The sequence below is a fragment of the Pollachius pollachius genome (assembly GCF_949987615.1).
Source record: "Pollachius pollachius genome assembly, chromosome: 3".
Taxonomy (NCBI): Eukaryota; Metazoa; Chordata; class Actinopteri; order Gadiformes; family Gadidae; genus Pollachius; species Pollachius pollachius.
This window is the reverse complement of record NC_136936.1, coordinates 45744616-45765476: the sequence shown is the minus strand read 5'-3', so window position 1 is coordinate 45765476 and position 20861 is coordinate 45744616. Positions and strand designations below refer to the sequence as shown.

Genomic DNA, 20861 nt, shown 5'->3' with positions numbered 1-20861 from the left:
CAAAGAAGAAGATGAGGAAGGAGGTAGGAGGTGTCTTGCCTGGTGACCTGCATCATCCACCACAGAGGAAGAGTCCCGCTCAGAGTCTAATAGTAGGGCAAGCCCCTCGTCCCTCCTCCACGCCCTTACCCCCACCCCAAGCCCACCCTTACCACCCCCCCAACCTCCCCCTCCTTTCTCCTCCCACCACTGCAAGCGCCCCTCTCTCTCTCTCTCGCTCTCGCTCTTTGTCACACGCACACAAACACACAAAGGTGTACACACACGCGTACACAACCACACACACACACACACACACACACCCTGCGCTGGTCAGGTGTGGCTATGTGGCAGGCTTGTCGGGCTTGCTGACCGGTTTCCCCCCGTTCATCATCGCCGGCTCACTTGTGCTTTTACTGGTGGCGGCCGCGGCCCCGGTCGCCGCCGCCGCCGCCGCCGCCGCCGCCGCCGCCGCCGCCGCCGCCGCCGCCTTGGGCACTGTCTCTCCGACGTCGTGCAGCGAGGGCTCTCTGTACATGGCAACTGGGGGAGGAGGGCGAGAACACAGGTGTGTTGGGTGGAACCGGAGGCAGAACCTTCACTAGTACGTTCAGGTCGGGTCGATTTAGTCTACGCTTGCGTCCAAAGTAATGTAAACAGTTGGGAGTCGCTAGGAGAAAGTGCAGTATCAACTTTAGACGGCTTTTAGGTAACGGATAAGGCGAGCCGGTCTTTATTGCATGTAAAACCAAGCTTGTTACATGCCAGTTGCCTTAAGAAATTAATCATTTCACAGTTTGATATCTTACAATTGGATGAACAACATTATGATTTTATAGGTTTGAAAATGTTCAATGCTTTGGTTGTATATAGCATCCATAGCAAACGGTCTGTTATTAATAGCAGCGGTCTGCTATTCAGGAGTAACAGACCGTAGCCATTTAATAGCAAGTTGTGTAATAAAATAATTAGTGCATTATAGTGACAGCCAAAGTTAGATCTTGAGATAATTCATCTAAAAAAAAAGTGGGTCCACAAATTGAACATAATAATCATAAAGAAATAGTACTTTGTTCAACCGAGACATGACTCATGTGACATATTTATATTTCTTAATAAGATCACTTCCACTAAAAATGGCTTAAACATAAAATACAAACAACTTCATTTTTTATGTTTTTCATTGTTACGAAACAAAAAGATTCTCATTATCGCCTCAACGGCACAACACCAAAAGATAAATATAGAACAAAAGAGACACAAGTGGCCATAAATCTGGCTTATGGGTATGTGGGCCTGATGGCCGCATCATGTGTGCCACCATAAAACATCCACACGGACGGGCGACACAGACTTTCATTGAAATTCAGCCAGCGGATACAATTTACAACATGGACAGAATGGCTTTATGGTGCCTCACGCTGCTGGCCTGTTAGTAAGCACAGGGGGGATAATGACTAGACGAGATACTTTGCTGTTGTTGTTGAATTTCCAAGGTTTGATCCAAACAAGGTCTTTAGGAAATCCCCCCCCCCCAATGGCTTTATAGAAGTAATAACTTCTATAGAGTCTCAGTCTCCCGAGTGATTCCGTTCCTTTGTCAAACCTCTGGAGATTAAATCCCTGGAGAATAAAGCCCTGGAGAATAAACCCCTGCAGAATAAACCCTGGCTTACCTTCTAATGGCTTGGGCAGGAAGTGAGCGGCTGGTTTGGTCTTCTTTACTCGGTTCCCCTTCATGGCTTGGCCATCTTTGTTCAGGCCCAGGAACCACGCCCGCCCCGACTCTTGTTGTCGATACAACATGGACGAGTAGATGACATAATAGTTTTCAAATACAGACTCCTTGAATTTGCATTCCGCCGTAAAGAGTTCCTGAGGAAAAAGGAGAAAGGCGTTGTCATACCTTTGGGCTTCTCTGGCCTTGACTAGGAGAAAGCCTTTTAAGTCTTGAGCGGGAAACCCCTACAGGTGGAGTCATGTAGAATCCTGCAAATCTCACATTCAGATTATGATGAATTATTCACTAGACCACGTGGTTCTGCTGTATATGGCGGCCTGAGGACATCCTTGCCTAATGCTGTAGCTAGAACAGAAACTTCCTAGACCATCACCTGCTGTACTTAAAGGACATCTGGTGTACTGAAAAGGACACCTGCAGTACTGAAAAGGACATGCATCTGCGCTATATATATATATGATGTATGACAGAGCGCCGTACCAGATCTAATCTGGTTTGATTCATGCACCGTTGTGATAATCTGCTCTGATGAAGCGCAACAGCCAGCTTCTCCAGCGCCCTCACCTTGACACTGGATGTCCAGGCACTGAATTAGCCAATTAGCACTTGTTCTCAACAGAGGTTATAAATTGTTAGTCTGTGTCCCGCCCCCCCAGCTGCTCCCCAGGCAAAAGAACATCTCCAAACACAAAGAGAGAGCGTTTCTCTTGAGGCTTGTGGAGCCAATACAACACTATAGTACTAGGACATACTCAGCAGCAGCACACCTAAAAAGACATGTCTGAACCACAGATTCTTCCCACTATTTTTTACACCCCCGATTCATCAATGACAATTGTACAGCGAAAGCACCATCTCTCTCACTCTCTCTCGTTTTCTCTCTCTTGTTCTCTCTTCCTCCCTCTTTCCCTCTCTCTCTATCTCTCTCTCCACCTCCTTCCCTCTCCCCCTCCTTCTCCCCCTCCATCTCTGTCGTTGTCTGTCTCTCTCTCTCCCCCTCCATCTCCCCCTCCATCTCTCTCTCTCTCTCTCTCTGTCTCTCTGTCTCTCTCTCTCTCTGTCTCTCTGTCTCTCTCTCTCTGTCTCTCTCTCTCTGTCTCTCTCTCTCTCTCTCCACCATTTCCCATCCATCTCCGACCAGAAGGGTCATAGAAAGCACTTCTGCATTGTCCGCCCTGCCTCGCTAAAAATAAAGTCTTTCATAGGGAGGCGGGGGTGTATTAATCAGAGCGGCTCGTTACCCGCTCCACGAAGCTCTGCACATCTGTTGGGACGCCTCCACACAAATAAATACATTCATGGACTTCACTGGTGTTATTATATCGTTTAGAGCAGCACCTTCGACGCTCTGATGAAGGAATGCATTCAGAGACGTTGTTATGGCGAAGTAGCTTTCGTTATTTTTTTATTGCAATACACTTTTTTGATAAGACTTGTTCCCACTGTCTGGTAAAGGGTCACGGTGATCCCCCTCTGGGAGCAGAGCGACATTTGGGTGTGTTTACCTGCATCAAGCTTGGTTCCTGTTCACCCGTGACACACGAAGCACAACATAATAGCGGTTATCAGCCCTCCGCTAATTGACTCCTGTCAGCGCCGGACCGTCTGGAAGTACTGCAGTGAAGGCAGCACTTTGCGTTAGAAGGACAACAGGTACACTTAAGGAAGCCGTAACAACTAATAACAGAGGCACGTGGCTGTATTTAGGAACCCACTGCGAGCTGAGGGTTCATCACCCGTCAAACCACAGGGAGTCGAAGCTGCCGTAACACGAGCACACAAGGGTAACAAGTGTCTTTCACCATGATGACATGGGCGGGTTGTAAACATGTTGTTGACGCAGCCACTGATAAGGATCGTCCCCGGATGCATGTCTAGCCATTGGTAACATCACACAACCCCCGTAACTCAGAATCTATACGAAGGGCGAGGGATGACAGCTAATCCGATGGCTGACGTTGATCCGAGTCAATTCGCAGCCATCTTCAGCTCAAGTCAAAACAAAACTCAAAACGAGCTGGAGCTGAACAATGCATTGATTGACAGCCATGTCTGATTAAACCTTTCTAAAGGGCGCCCCCCCCCATTTCAACCGCCACATAAATAAACATCCAGCTCCCGGACAACGCTAGATCCATCTTCATTATTATTCATTTTGGGGATTTATGTTGTGTCAGCATCTGGCTGCAGTTCACCAAAAGGCAGCTTATCATGGTGGGGTTGTCAGAGAGAGACAGCGCTCTGGCAGCCAGAGACAGCAAAGGGCCCCGGGGTTAAAAAGACCATTGCATGCTGTAGCACACACACAAGACAAGCTACACATTAGCAGAATTATTGTCGAGAGGAAACCCCGGTGTGGAGCAGGACGCTGGAGACCTCCGGCTAAATGAACCGGGACGATACTACAGAATGCCCATTAAATTCAAGTACGGAGTGGAGTCGAGGGTCCCAGAGTTGCGGTTGCGGAGTTATGAAAACACACAGGCCTTTCTCCTCACAATTGATCGTCTAGCAGCATCAAAGACTGACGCTTTGGGAGTGGCCCGAATCAAAGGAAAAACCCGCATTTGCGTCATGCTTCCGTGCTTCACTTCAACCCGTGCATTAGTTCCACTTTCTCCCTCACCAGGATAATTGGGTTGTAGCTTGACTGCAGCTGTAATTTGCCATGTTATGCGTGTGCCGGAGCGGGCTTCAGCCTATCCTTGATTACCTACAGACAGCTACCGGTGTCTGTGCCTGAGCAATCAGAACGCAGCAACCTGAATGCGGAGCCATAGTTGTGTCTAATCACAGGACTTTATTATGTTTACACTCAAGAATGTAAATCTGTGTTTTGATGTGCAGGCGAAGCGGGGGAGGTTTGTCCTTGCTCTATTTTTTTTCTTTTTATATTTATTCATTTTTACCAGAGTTTGATGTTTAACAAAGATTTAGAGCTGCCAGTCATCAATAATCGCTTTGAAAACATACAAGCTTTGTTCAGATTAAATTGTTTGCTGATTATAAGTCTGATAAGTACACTGTGGTGTTATTTTAAAGAAAGAAAATGCCACGGAGAAAGGATTGAATGACGTGTTTGTTCTTTCTTTTTGTTCCTTTAACGATTACAAATATCCACACTATAATCCCGATATCCTCTGTGTTTTTGACAGCAGCGTCATATTTACTATTTTACTATTCACTTTTCCCACTTTCATCCAACAGCTTTAATCCCACAAGTCATCAGTTAATTCCACCCTGACAAAATGACTATTTGCTGTTTAGCAGACACATTTATCAAAAGGGCGCAACAGTGTGGTTTGGTTCAATATGAACAGGCAGGGGATGTGTATCATGCTCAGGGATGCCTACAGGTAGACCCACATAGGCACAATGGAGTCCAATCATAGACCATCCTCGACTGGACCCTAATATAATATTAAAGGAGCAAGGATTTCGTTCTTTTGTTCTCGTTTGGATATAGAGTGTTCGGCACTGCGGTACAGAACCAAATCAGGCTGAATCAAGTCGGCGATACAGGTAGGACTGCACAGCATGCGTGCCAGCGGCCCTCTTTGCTTTTGATCTGCTGCCTGCAAACTTTATTAAGGTGAACCAACTGACAGCCACAAGAGCTTTTTCCTGTCAAGCCTCTTTTCATTTCTCTGCCTCAACCTCTCTTCCCCAACACCCCCCCCCCGCTCTCCCCATTTTCCCCGTGCCCAGAACATGACACATACCTTTGGTCTTGGTTTCCATGGTAACAGAGACGGGGCCTCGAGATAGCTATGCGTTATGGGAAGCGTCTGGGCTTCCCCATGCATCTATATTCACAAACCAAGACACACTTGAAAATCAAGTGAGTCCATTCTATCCTGCTGTAATAGCCCAGTCTGTTGGTAATGTTTGTTTTTATATATATATGCATATATACATATATAAATATTATTTATTCATGGCTCCCTTCGTGTTCTGTTTGATTTAGGTGAAATTTCCTTGCATAATATTATTGCCTGAAAAGATAAACCCTAAAATATGCACATCTATCATCGTTATATTGAGATCACTATATTGTGATATATTGCCGTACATAGGAAACTGAACATATGAAAATATAAAGTATATTGTATAAGTATTTTTGTTTAGTTTTTTTTGTCTTTATTCGTTTATTCGTTTATAACTTTGGTCAGTTTTCTATGTATTTCTATGTGTGCGACACACAATATAGTTATCACATAGCGATGATAAATGTGCAACTTTCAGCTTTGTATTTGCAGCTCTCTTAAGGCAATAATATTGTGTAAGAAAGTCTCACGTGTATCAAACAGAACACAAAGAGTCTTGATTTATGCAATAAAGACATATATTTCTGCATATGGTTTCAGTTCCAACAGACAGGGATGTTTGAAAGGAAAAAAACAGCATATATAACGGCAGAATAGAAAAGCCTCACTTGATATATATATATATTTTCTTTGTTGATAAAAATGAGAGTGACGTTGAAGACACGTCGCTCCACATAGGGCCACAGGCAGCGCTCACAACTTCCCACTACCAGTAAATCTAATCATTTTGAGGCAGCAAGCGGTTGATTTTCTCCCCCCTCTCGACTCTCTCCCCCCCTCCCCGTCCCCTTGCCACTCCCACCCGCCCTCCCGCCCTCCCGCCCGGCGCTCCGCCCGGCGCTCCGCCCGGCGGCCCCCGCCCCCTGATTGGCAACGCTCCGACTGGAAGGCGATAATTGACCTTGGCCGCAGACAGGGAAAGGGCCGGCGCTGCCGCTCAGCCACACACCATCAGAGGACTTTACCAAAGCAAAGAGACACACACACACAGGAGAGAGGGAGAGAGGGAGAGAGAAAAGAGCACGAGGGAGAGGGGGAGAGAGGGAGAGAGAAAAGAGCACGAGGGAGGGAGGGAGGGAGGGCGAACCACAAGTAGGGTGACGGACAGCGATGGAGCCGGCTGGATCCGGAGCATAAGGAGCAGGATGAACATCGGTGGGAAGACATAGGGTGAGGGATGAAGGGGAAAATAAAGGAGGAGAGGGAGGAAGAGGGCGTCGACAGCGATGTGGGAAAAAAACAAGACATGCTTCAGGGAGTGAGGCAGAAGAAGAGCCGATAGAACAGACAGATGGAGAGAGTGGGAGTGTGGAAGGAAGAAAGGCGAATCGTGAGGAAGGGAAAGAGGGAAATCTGAGGGGGAGGGGGGGTGGAGGTGATGTGGCGGGGAGACGACGAGAAAGTGATTAAGAGTGAGACAATGATTGGACAGGTTTGATGGGGGTGGGGGAAGGTGTAACGATAGGTGACTCGGGGGTGGGGGGGGGCGGAAACGTGTAGGGGGATCAATATGCAGAGTGATTTGCAGACTCACACATAAACACACACACACGATCACACACACAATGACGGCACCGAAATGAAGAAATTGTTTATTAATGCGACCGGCATAAAGCCTATTAATCCACGGAAAAAGGTCAGCCTCCCACAAGACTTGGCTGCATGCACAATACAGGGCGGCTCTCATATGTATAAGAGTCACGTCCACTGTGGGTGGGTGTGAGTGTGTGAGTGAGTGTGTGAGTGAGTGTGTGAGTGTGTGTGTGAGTGTGTGTGTGTGTCTTGGGGAGCTTCGGCAGAGCTGCCTGATTACCAAATCAGAAAGAGCAGGGGAGACAGCGGCTAAACGAAAAGAGGCGGCCCGTAACAAACCATTTTGTTAGTGGCATCCAATACACACCCACACACATGCACACACACACCCACACACACACACCCACAAACACCAACACACATACACAGACAAATCCACACATACACATACACACACACACACACACACACACGCACAGACATATCCACACACCCACAAACACACACCCAGACAGATACACACAGATACACACAAACACACACCCAGACAGATACACACACCCACCCACACACACATATACAAACCCACACACACCCACCCACCGACAAATACTCACACCCACATACACTCACCCACACCCACACATATATATATATATATATATATATATATATATATATATATATATATATATATATATATATATGTAGCTACAGATGGAGAGAGAGCGTGCGGCAGTGAGGCTTTGCGAACACTAGCAATGGTGTGCCCTTAAATATATAATTAATATTTAATTCCACAGAATCCCATTTGCCATGACGTTCCTGCAACACCTCCATTAGCCCACCGAGTGGGGGCAATTAGGTAATCACTGGGATGCAGTGCAGGTGCGCTGCAAGGGCGTACGATGTGATGTATGCTTTCGGCCTTTTTCGGTGTCATTCATTCGTTAGAAATGCATTGTGCTTTCATGCATTTACATTCAATATATACAGTCTACCACACGCATCGACGTTGTAGGCGTCGAGCAATGAGTGCTACGGGAAAGACGGCAATGGGAAAGCCCTGAAGGACTTGCGATCAGTTGGTAGTTCAACCATTATTTAAATGTAAACGCTGGAGCAGAAGGTTAGCAATGGCGAACAGCTCTCTCATGCATAACTGAAATCCCTGACTTGTTTAACAATGAAGAAAAGATAACCGTTTGGCAAGACAGAGCTGAGAAAATCATTGTGGGGAAATCACAGTGGATTATTACTGTTCATATTTATATATCTTAATGTAATGTGGTCTATGCTCCTTTGAGGAATTTCATGTTGCTTTATGTATTCAGCAGTGTGTATGTGTGTGTGTGTGTGTGTGCGTGTGTGTGTGTGTGTGTGTGTGTGTGTGTGTGTGTGTGTGTGTGTGTGTGTGTGTGTGTGTGTGTTGGGATTTTGATTCAAGACAAAATCCAAGAAGCTTCTGTGAAATGTCGATGCACTTGATTAACCGTACATCAAATATTTTCAAATAACTAAGTTCATTTCCATTTTAATTGCAATGTGTAGCATGGTGGAACATCTCCTCATATGAATCACCAATGCTGAAGCTTTGTTCTCATGTCACGGAGTTAAATGAGTTCTAATAGAGCTCTGTAATCATTATTTCACCTGGTTCCAGTCCATTACAAGGCTCTGATTATCTGCAGAGTTCAGAGTTCAGGTACACTGCATAGACACCGCAATGTACCCATTACACAAATTTATGGTTTTAACGCTGACTTCATGGAATGTGATGAGAAAAGAGCAATGAATATTAAAAAATCAATTTTGCTATTTGAAGTGCAAATTGCAATTTCTTCCTTCCTTAATGAACAAATACTGATTTAAGTAGCCTCATAACGAAGGCCATGGCGTATCTTCCAGAAACCTTTTGAAGTGTGTTGGTAGATTTAGCTTGTGTCTTAAAGTCAAGCCAGTGTCTTGGAATACATAAATGAATATGAAACATATGCATTGTTTATTTATTTGCATAAAGTAGACCATTTGATATGGTAAAATGAAGTGGAATCCCAGCTCTGATCGGTTGCTTGTTTGCTTGCTTTGTGGGCGGATTGGATGGATGGAGAATAGTGTGGATGGATGGATGGATGGATGAATGGTGTGGATGGATGGATGGATGGATGGCTGAATGGTGTGGATGGATGGCTGAATGGTGTGGATGGATGGATGGAATTAAGGTCTGGATGGATCAGTTGTGTGAATGTGTGGGAGTACAAAGGTTGCCTCGCTAGCGCTGTCTTGTTGTCAATTGCGTATATAAGATGTACTCTGCAACGCAGAGTACATCTTCCCTGGGTGTTTCCATTTTGTTTCATTCTTGGCCCCGGGCCGAGAAAACATCCTTCCTCAGACGAGAATCCCACTTCACCAGCCGGTAACTTCCCATCCTATTCCGCTCTAGCCAGCAGACCTGGTTGTCATGGAGTGGTGTCTATTTATATGAAAAAGCAGTGACGCTTTCAAAGTGTTCACCGGAGGCACTTAAGCTTTCAATATGCTTCCCCTCAGGATGGTGACCTTTAGTGGGGTTTAGATTTCTAACTATCCATGCACAGCTTTTCATGGGCCAACCACACACACACATACAAACACGCATGAACTCACACACAAACACACACACGCATGAACAAACACACAAAAACACACATACACACACACACACACACAAACACACATGTAAACATGCACTTACACACACACACACACACACACACACGCACGCGCCCACACACACAAGCGCGCGCGCATGCATGCACTTACACACTTGCACGTACGCACGCACGCACACACAAGCATGCATGCACACATTTCATGCGCGTCCCTTCAATATAAATGCATGCGGGAAAGAAGAATACACGCTTACACTCACTCAGTGATCAGCATTTAAAAAAATAAATAAAACATGTATCCGTCCATCAATCATCTCAACAGAATGGGCCTCCCTGTACACCCGGCTAAACTCACAGTCAGTCACAGGCAGTGATTCATCAATGTAACGGAGCACAGTTACATGGACAATGTTCATCTCTCTTATCATATATTTAGTCTGACTTCTCCTCAGCCTGATACTGCTGATGAGAGGGATACTATGCAGACAGGCCAGTCAGATGGATGCATGATTTAACAGTCTGGAGACTTTCCCTTGCCCCCACCCCCTGCCTCAGTTGGGACACAGGGCAGACCGCAGCAATTCAGTGGTTCGAGTTTGAGGCTGCGGTAACGTTTAATTTCACTTAATGTCACAATTCCACCCACCTCTACAACACATTTGGTTTTATATTTGAGCTTTCTTTGTGTTGTTAAACAGTCCGAGCCATTGCTGACAGAAACCATTTCCCCCGAGAATAACACAGATGGAAGATCAATAAGTGTTGTCAGGGATTTGTGTAATTTGTAAATGGATAAGAGCCCAACGGTTAGTCAGTGGGGCTGTGGCTTCAGGACAGAAAACACAACATTATTTTGAAAGCCATTGTCCTTTCAGAGTCTTTAGTCGGGTGGGACAGTATTATCTTTGCGTGCACGTTCACATGCGTGTGAAACTGCACGTGTGCCTACATCGGTTTGTGTGTGCGTGTTATGCGTTATACATCCATGGACGATGGGAGTCATAGTGACAAGGTTCCTGTTAGATACTGCTAGTCATATTGCAGCCATTGGTGCACGTTCAGAAGCTTACAGCCACATCTCAAGTGTCTCCCATAGAAGATAAAACACACCCACACACACATACACACACACACACAAGCGCACACATGCACACACTCAGCGCAAGGGTGATCCCTGAGGTTAACTGTAAATGCAGGATGAAATAAATGCTGTCTTCGCTACGAACGAAGCAACCTACTCCCCTCTCTTTCTTTCACCATCTGTGTTTCTTCTGCTGTTCTCACATTCACCGTTTTTCTCTTAGGAGCGACATCCCAGTCAGTTTTTAGTTGTTTTTTTAAGAAAGTGAATGTATAGTACGTCTGTGGTCCAATTGATCTGCATCAGTTATTCTCTTTCATGCTCCACCGGCTTTGTTCTCCTGCCTTCCCTTTTAACTCGCCAGATTTAGTACTATACAATTCCCCCTCTCCAACAGTGAGAAGTAAACTATTATTTGCGGAGATATGGAGCACTTTAGAAAGAGTATGTTTCACTATAAGTACAGCAGTAGCTGTGATAGATTTAGAGTACGTTAAAGGAGACAGCCTTAAAGCATTTTGGGTAATCAACCAATTCATGCGTTGCTTTTGGTTAATATGTTATAAACCTAACATTCAACGTATATTGACAAACTAAATTCAAGGAAAATACTCAAAAAAGGACTGAGATGATGTCTCAGTGTTTTGATGAATGAATGTCTATCTATGGCCTCCTAAAACTAAAAGAGAAAGGTCAGAATAATTGGTATTCATTCACATATCTAAATAGCCTTCCCTCACCGCATTAAAAGCCTTCACAGGCTTTGAATGTAATGGAGCCCTACGGCCAACACTGAGCAGTATTTATAAAAGTAAAATAAATGAATAATTCCAAAGCATCTTGACACAACTAATTGGTATGAACCATTCACAACTATTAGATCTATCTATCTGAATCCTGATCGATGTGATTCTATTTTGCATAGAAAAATCATCCCTGCATAATGTATCACATTTCAGAATTGGCTTGAGGATCTGCTTGTTGTGGACTTTCTGACATGAAGACTATTAATGTGTTTTCAACTTTGTTTTTTATAGACGACTTGGACAGCTTTTTTTATTGAATCATATTAAGTTATAGATCTAGAAGCTGATCGCTGTGGTCATTATTGAAGTAATGAAATATGCTGCGGCCATATTTTATGATCCCTGCAGACGAACAGCCAGATAGTCCCTAATAGCATCTCTCTCTCTCTCTCTCTCTCTCTCTCTCTCTCTCTCTCTCTCTCTCTCTCTCTCTCTCTCCAATCAGTACGTGTATGTGTGTGTTTGTGTATGTGTGTGTGTGTGTGTGTGTTGCATCATAGGCTTTGGTCATTGCAGATCAATAAAGGGATATGAACCAATGCCCTTCTTTATCAGCCAACCTCTGATTGGAATCTCCCCTTTCATTGGCTGATGCTCCTTTCGGGGTCATTAATGAACTTGAAAAAAACAAAAACAGAACACAATTTTGGGTGAGTTGGTCAATAGAGCCCAAACTGCTGTTGCTGGTAGAAAATTAAATTCTGCTCCAATCTTAGTTCCGTTTTTCTCCCAAAACACTGTTATGGTCTGTGAAGTCTTTCTTAAAGGTCTTATCAGAGTCCCCACCTTGGACAAAAGGAACCCTCCAATTGCTTTTTTGTCAAGACCTGTGCAAAAGCAGTTATATATTAATTTGCTCTCTTGTCAGGTTTGATCAAAAATGTACACCAGGTCGTTGACCAAATTACAGTAAGTGGCGTTGGTGTCAGAGACTTAACGCACGATTAAACAGACAAGGATTATCTGGGGCTGCAGGGCCCTTTTTAAAACTGTTTTTAATGACACAGGGTCATATGAGGCTAGCTCCACGCATCCGATGGAGCACCGTTCTGCCTGTCTTACCCTCTGAAGCCTCCTCCCTCTGAGAACTCATCGTTTTCTGTTCTTGCACTTGTACATAAGATCTGGACGGTGTGTGTGATGTCAGTGATTTTAAATGCAAAAAGTGCATGCTCTTGTTCGTTTGTGTGTTAACATGTATGTGTGTGTGTGTGTGTGTGTGTGTGTGTGTGTGTGTGTGTGTGTGTGTGTGTGTGTGTGTGTGCCTACAAGTTTGGGTGTGCAGGTTTTATGAAGGCTCAGGATAGATTACATCACAACTACAAGCAGACTAGCAGGCCCAGTGTATTCTCCCCACACTACATACCTGACACAGTACAGTACAGTACATAGCAGCTCCCGGATGGGTTATGGAGTAACGCAAACTACGGGTGTAAATCTTCCACCGCAGGCGAAATCGTGGAGTGACACTAATGAATCTGTGCAACGCCTCGCAGGATTGCATTTTTCCCTCCAAAATAAATGTGGACACAGATATACAGTCATATAGTTATATAGCTCCCCTGTGTATCATTTGGAATGAAATGTGCACAAGCTCACATTAATTCTCTCTCTCTCTCTCTCCTACTCCCAAACACAGCCATACAAACGCAGTGATATGGATGGCTTCTACACACTCGAGCAGCCTTTGTGCCTGAAATGGTGGTCCCCAGATTTCCTGTAATGGTAGTTATTCCCCCTCACTCTGTCTCTCTCTCTCTCTCTCCCTTCTGCCCTCTCCCTCCCTACCCCTCTCCCACTCTCTCTCTCTCTCCCTCTCTCCCTCTCTCTCTCTCTCTCTCTCTCTTCTGCCCTCTCCCTCCCTACCCTTCTCCCTCTCGCTCTCTCTCTCCCTCTCCCTCTCCCTCTCCCTCTCTACTCCTCTCTCTCTCTCTCTCTCCCTCACTCACCCTCCCTCCCTCTCGCTCCCTCTATCCCTCTCTCTCTCTCATGCATGAAGAGTGAGCAGCAGGGTGTGAGAGCCCGGGCTTAGTGAAGATTGAAAAGATTGAATTTTCCTGATTCACAACCTCTCCCTCTCAAAAGCTGTCACTCCATTCATTTCTTAAGGCTACGGCAGTGAATCCAAATCAAATGTTACTTTTCTTTCTCGTAGGTGCAAGCATTGGGGTGACGGGACACACGTCAATGTATCTGCAGAGGAAAGGGGGAACGGCGGCAGCGACGGCAGCAGCGGCGGCAGAACACACCATCATTACAGGCTGCAGGCAGCCGCCGCGAGAGCACTGAGGACTTCTCTCTTGTCTCCCGTCACACCGAGTGCATCTTAATCACGGCCCACGGCCCACGCTGGGAACAGGCCGAGCAAGACCGCAGCGTTCAAACACTCAATACCTGTGACCCCATTGAAACGTTAAACCGCAATAACACCATCACACCCCTCACACTCGCAGATCCAGGAAACATATTCATATATTCCAGACGCTTTTGGCTGCTGTGCTTTACTTTGTAGAGTGTGTTTTAATGAGTTGCGGCCCCGCTATGCAGTGTCTGCCTGTGATACCCGTCCAATTATGGCAGGGTTTTGCGATGGGTTCTTCTGACTGGCTTCAAGTGTTTTTCTTCCCCTATGGTTGCTCATTTGCACATTACATCGCACTTGAGGCAAAAACAACATCTTGTGAGCCGTTTGTATTTGGACCGTGACATTTACACACTGATGAAAACAATTAGGCCAGCGGTAGGATCACCCACGCAGCCAATAACAACAGACTGGGCGTGCTCTTCATAATAATTACAGCGTGTTGAGATTGGTATGCCTCATGCTAGTACAACATCCCACCGATCCAACAGGGAACCAAGGTGAGCCCACAGGCATACACACAAACATACACACTCACAAACATTAGCACACACATACACACACGCAAACAGAAAAACATACAAACACACTCTCACCAAGGGATGAAGGCATAGAAGACTCCCAGAAGATCCAAACATGGTCAAGGTTTTGATAAAGTTGACAAGGGCCCAAGCCGTCACAAATCGACAAATCGTAACTTGGGATAAAAGGGCTCAATTGCCAAATAGTTAAACAAACATGAATAATTTAACCATTAAAGGCATAAAGAGCAGATAAAAGCGACAGGTTAAAGGTGAACAAGCCAAGCCAATGCTGAACTTCACTGAACCACCACTGATGTGTAATGTTCTCTGTGAAGGTCACGGTTCGCATTGCTCAAACTCATTTCGAGAGGCCACACACTACTTATGCTTCATATGCCGGTTTACAAGCCAAACACAAAAACACTGAGGCTTCCCTGTGATGTACTTGTAATGAGCATGCATTGAGGGCAAGCAATGCACTTCATACATTGGATGAACCAGGTTCGCTTAAAGAAGGGAAAAGCCGTTTGTGTTCGGTGACACTGTACTTTTTTTTTAATGCAATTTTTAATAAAGATTAATTGTCTGTGCATTGCCACTTGTGGCTGATCTTGAAAAGATGCTTGCAGTGCCAGTTGCTTGCAGTGCCGGTTCATGCATAAATTCTGTTGTGTCTACCGTTACTGATGTTTTCATGGTGTTATGCAGTGGTTAATGAAGATTCCCTCTCAGGGGATTAATAAAGTGATCCATCAATTCATGGTCTAGGCGGCCTTACTGGCAGGAATTCTATGGGTCACGTACCAGGTAGCACCTTTATGAATACATTAGGATGGCATCATGCGCTGCAACCATAATCCATTGGGAACCGGTGGATGCTGTACACCAGTACAAATACCTGGGCAACGTCATTGATGAAAAACGGTGTTTTTTAAACCAAAACGTTCCCACAGCTTCAGTATTCCTTGAGGAAGGTAAACTCCTATGGGGGTAAGCAGGAGTATCCCAAACACATTTTACAACTCCTGCAGTGAAACCATAATAACCTTCTCATTCATCTGCTGGTTCCACGCTCTCACAATCCACAACAAGAGGCGCCTCCAGGATGTTGTGATCACTGCACTAAAATCATAACCCCCCCTCCCTCCCCCTCCAACCCACCTCCCTCTCCCGTCTTTGACCTCCCTACATGATCAGCTAAGTCCCCGGATAGCCCACTCCATCCTACAGGACCCCGCCCATGTCCTACACAGGGCATTGGAACGGCTGCCCTCTGGTAGTCATCTGCGTCGCCCCCCCCCCCCCCGGTGGGAGCAAATGGAGGAAGGCAATCTTTATATATGAAGCTGTTCCCTCCCCCCCCCCCTGTCCTCCCATTCCTTTCCCCAGACCTGTACACCGGATTTCCATTGAAACACATAATTGTGATGAAAATTCTGCAATCACACAACAGCTTCCATAAAAAGAAGTTAAACATCCTAATTACAGATTTGTCATGTACTATGCATATTATTTGGTAGAGCTTTTCTGATGAGAAAATAACCGGCAGGTATTGTTGTTGTATAACAAGGAATGTGCCGTTTTGGTTGAATGATTCATTTGTTGTAAACAGAAGGCACATAATTCAAAATTCAGAAGGCATATTAGAGCATTCTTCAGCATGCCCCGCTGATTGTATTAATCAGTCCAGCCAGTAGCATGAGCCAGGACACACACACACACACACACACACACACACACACACACACACACACACAAACTCAAAAACACACACAAACGCACCCCATTTACATCACATCCACCCCCCCTAGGCCTGCCGTTTTCTCATTACGTGTCACATCACAGCACAGGAAGAACACGTCAAATCACAACCAATCACACATCTCATCAACCGATTCAATACCACACCTGCCATGCATCATTACGTGGGTGTTTGTGGTCACATAAGAACCAGGAACATAATACTCTTGCCGAGTTGCACATAGGTGTATAAAGGAATTGGTTGGGATAAGATCAGACCCTTGACTATTAAAGGGGGTTGATGATTGGAATGCAATTTTCCAATGAGAGTTTCCAATGCGTTCGTATGGATTTGTCTTATCTCCCAGGTACAACACAAAGAAAAAGAAACTGGAATGCACGTTGATGCACAAATGCGCCCCGATACACACAGCGAACCACGTTGAAACGGAGGCATTTGCATGGGAGGTTGGGTCGGTTTTTCATCACCCTTGTCATCATCTCATCTATTCATCCTGGCGCTCTCTCTGCCGCGACAAGGCTCTCAGCTCTGTACCATAAATACGTGTCTCGTGAACCACTGATTCAGAAAACCACCGCACGTATATTTTCCTAACGTCGTAATTACCCTGAATAAACAGGGGAATAAAAGAATGATCAGAGGACATGGGGGTTTATTGGAAATTGATAGACCTTAAGCTGTTGACCTAGAGGGAGGCTAGAGGACATTTCCCCGGCCGCCTTATTGCTATGATATATGGTTCAGAGGGGGCATGGCTTGATTCCCAGAGGGCGTGACGGCTGGAATGGCAGCACTGGGTGTGATCTGGAGTCCTCTGTGCACTCAGGAGAGGTAACGCCTGGCCCTGACGCAGGTGGAGATGACTTGTTTACGGAACTCCTCCACGCTCCCCTAGGAAGCTGGGACCGCGTCGGAAGAATGCTTACAGGCACAACACAAGAGGCGGATTTCCGATGCTAATCCCAAGCACATAATCTATCCTCTTTACATATCCTATTTATATTTAAATACCCATTGATCTTTTTGGTCCAACTTATTTCTGGTTACAGTCATGGGGGGGGGGGGGTCAGAGGTGGGGTGAAGCCTTTTCCAGCAGAATAAAGAAGTAGGAAAGATGCCAGCCTGGAAGGTAAAGTCCATCGCAGAGTCCAACCATTCATCCTGGTCATCGGTTCCATGGAAATCGAATCGGAATTTACAATCAGAATGCACAGAGGGAATATGCATATACCCTGAACAGAAGGGGATCAAATACCAGGATTAAACTCTCAATCCCCTTTCCGGACGACAAAGCCAGAGCACCAAAGCCGCCCCCCTTGTACGAATCAAGACCACTACAGCAAGTCGGTCCACCTGCATCCTTCCGCAAGGCATCTGGCCCCCCCGGCGCAAGCATGGTGGCCGTTGATAACACAATGGCCCGTGAAGTGTCTGGAGGAGGAGAGAGTGCTAAGCTATTCTTAGCCCACGTTGGCAGTGGCCTCCGGTTCACCAGTCCGGGTCCAACACCTACCTCCGACCTGGTTCATTATGCATGAAGCCGCTGAGAACTCTCCAACCACCCCCCCCCCCCCCCCCCCCCCCCCCCCCCCCCCAGTCCCCCCCTGAAACCGTCACTTCATCTCCCGCTGACGTTACATCAGAGGATGGAAAAATAATGAGGCTTCCCCCATTTAACCGCATTTCTCCTTCCGAGGGGAACTCAGCTGAGTAATTAGGTACAAGCCATTTGCGGTAATGCGGAGACTGGGTTGCGAGCTCATTTCCTGGCCTGCTTCAATGTATGTAGGTATTAGGAGTAATTCATGTTTCGGCAGGCGAGGGATCACAGAAGAGCTGGCATAGGTGGAAGTGTTTAAGCGGTGACCTTGCCGACGGATCCGTCTTCAGATTCTGGCACTTTTGACTCCCAGTATCAGAATCTCTGCCAATTGTCAGATAGGTTAGGATTTTTTTTAGTAGTATACTTTAGCATTTATTATTTAGCACAGTTAATTTGTTTAATCTTTAAATCAAATAGCTTTCTATACAGAAAGCCTACATATAACATGAATACGCACATCTGGACTCAGTACAATGCCTTTTGTCCAAAGGTTTTTGATAATACCAGGTGAATATGGGGCCATGTCAGAAAACTTCAAGAGGTCAGTGGAAAATGCCTAACCCAAATGCCATGCATTTGGAAAGGGCTCCAGGGATGAAAGCAAAGGAAGAAAGGCATCTGAGAGAGGCCCTCTTTAATAGGCAGAACTTTAAAGAGAAACGTAAGCACATGCATGGGAGACACATGATGAATATGAAATATGGCAGAGAAATACCAAGCTTCAGGGATATTTGGCTCTCATGTCCCTGAGAGAATGCCATAGTTCAAGCCACTGGCTTGCCTAAGCTGTTGGTACCCCTTCTTCCCCACGTGCCGTCGGTGTCTACTAGATCCAATAACGATGCTTTCCAAGGGCAACGCATGCATGAGCTACCGCCAGTGAGCGTGTGAGTCAGTGTACAGCGGAGGCATTAAAGCAAACACATGCCCTGGGCCTTGTGTGCTCATAGGGTGGGTTGATTCAGCCCTTCGAGGAAGGCCAAAGCCACAACACTGCTCCAGATTGGGCCTTGGAAGCATTTTGTTTCCGTTAAGGGCCTCTCCATTGATGTGGCAAGTCAATTTGACAATCATGAAAGGTAGCGCTAACAAGTGCCGACGCCAGAGGAAAATAAAAAAGAGATAAAACAAAACAGGCACATGAGAGAGTCCAGTGAGGTGAAATAATCGGGCAGAGCTCTAAAGAAAACCGACCAATCGTGAAATGCCCAACCTTTAAACCAGGGAGATGGCTGGAGACCGTTTTAGCAAAGACATGAGCAGACCGATATCATCGAGAACAGAGTTGCACTCTCTGTGGTCAGCATCGTGGCCGACCACGATGCCACGATTGAAAACCAATCCCGTGTTCAGGTTCTCCTGGGATCCAGTGGTCCTAGAAGTCCTTCTTTCTAATATCATGAGCTTAATCTCATTCAAATGTGTCTGGCTAAAAAAGGTCTCACTTCCACTTTGATTAAAAGACATTCATAATGTTCCTTCTTGTTTCCATCATGGGCCAGGTGGAGCTAATCTCAGCCACCATGAGCGCAAATTAGCCAGCAGTTCATTGGCTCAGATACAATGAGCCAGTGAACTTCAATCTGAGAAGATTTAAGTCTCCTTTATTCCATGGCGAGGCCTTTGTGGCAACCGGCACAGTTTTTCTGATGCTATCTCCCTCTTTTTATCCCTCCTAGCCACACATAGAATTTGGGGTTCCACACACAAAGGAATATGATGCACTACCAGAAGCCTTGAATAGTCTTACCGCGTCGTTTTTTCTATTCTTCTGGAGGATTCTCTCTCGCCCTCCCTGTCTCTCTCTATCTCCCTGTCACTTGCTCTCTCTCGCTCTCTCTTCTCTCTCTATCTCACTGTCACACTTTCTCTCTCTATCTCTCTCTTTCTCTCTCCATCTCTCTCTCCTTGTCCCCTCTCTCGCTCTCTGTCTCTCTCTCTCACTCTCTCGCTCCCTGTCTCTCTCTCTCTCTCTCTCTTTCGCTGTATGTCTCTGTATCTCTGTCTCTGTCTCTCTGTCTCTCTCTTCTTAACTCTTCTTCTCATTCATCACCCGCTAAGGAGTGGAACGCGAGCCGTAATCACGATGCGTCATCGCGATGAAAGAAAAAAAACTGATTAATTACGAAATACTGAATGAATAACAATACCAGCGTCCATGAAGTAATTTTAATCAAAAGGGTTGGGGGACCCTGGATATCTCCAGCAGACGATGCTAGGCCCCCAACGCTTCATGTTGCGTGCACAGAAATAAAAGCAGCCATTCCTCTATTGTGGCATTGTCTCACTGCTCTCTATGCATTCACTCTAATCAAAAAACACCCAATGGGCAGGGGAAGAAAAGGGTGGGCCGTCTTCATCCCTCACTCACAAAGGAGGAGAGACAAACGGGACGGGAGGGGAAGCTCTCAGGGGAAGGACGAAGCAGTCGGAGGAGAAGAGGAGAAGGAGGTGGCAGCGAAGGTATAAGAGGAAGAGGAGGAAGAGGAGGACGAGTAGGAGGATGACAAAGTGTGCTTTTTCAGGCGGCCATTACGGCGGTAATTCAGAGATGGCGGAGCTCAGACACTGGGTTGTGAGCCGGGGGGGGTGGAGGGATGGCGTGGGTAGGATCAGGGCCTCCATTAGGACAGAAATGAGCCTCCAAATGGACTAAGAGAGGGAGCCCGGTGAATAGGTCTCGGCTGAGTAGGGGGGCCACGGCATGGCAGTTAAACTCAATGGAACCGAACCACTCCGACCCAGCCTAGGGAAAGAGCCAGCTATTTGCTGCTGCAAGCGTCTCCTTACCCCTTTGACTGGCATGACAGTCCTGAAGGGTGGAAGACATTCCACTGATTACCAGCGGAGATGCATATAGAAAGAAAATAGAGGGGAATAGCCACAGCCACTCGGAGGAGTTCTAATCTCCCCCGACTAACGGCAGGCAGCAGCCCCTCACGACACATCTCAGGTGAGAGGAGGTGAACGTTAAGCACATTCTACCGCA

At 46.1% G+C, this 20861-nt stretch overlaps 1 protein-coding gene across 1 annotated transcript in view; it reads right to left on the bottom strand.

The window, feature by feature from the left end:
- Positions 1 to 322: 322 nt before the first annotated feature.
- fgf14 (fibroblast growth factor 14) overlaps positions 323 to 20861 on the bottom strand; it is a gene marked incomplete at both ends in the record, with an annotated part of 91676 nt that continues 71137 nt past the window's right edge. The window contains 2 exons of the mRNA XM_079732745.1: positions 323 to 522; positions 1656 to 1854. Coding sequence (XP_079588871.1) covers positions 323 to 522; positions 1656 to 1854 — 399 coding nt within the window. The remainder of the gene's footprint in view (positions 523 to 1655; positions 1855 to 20861) is intronic.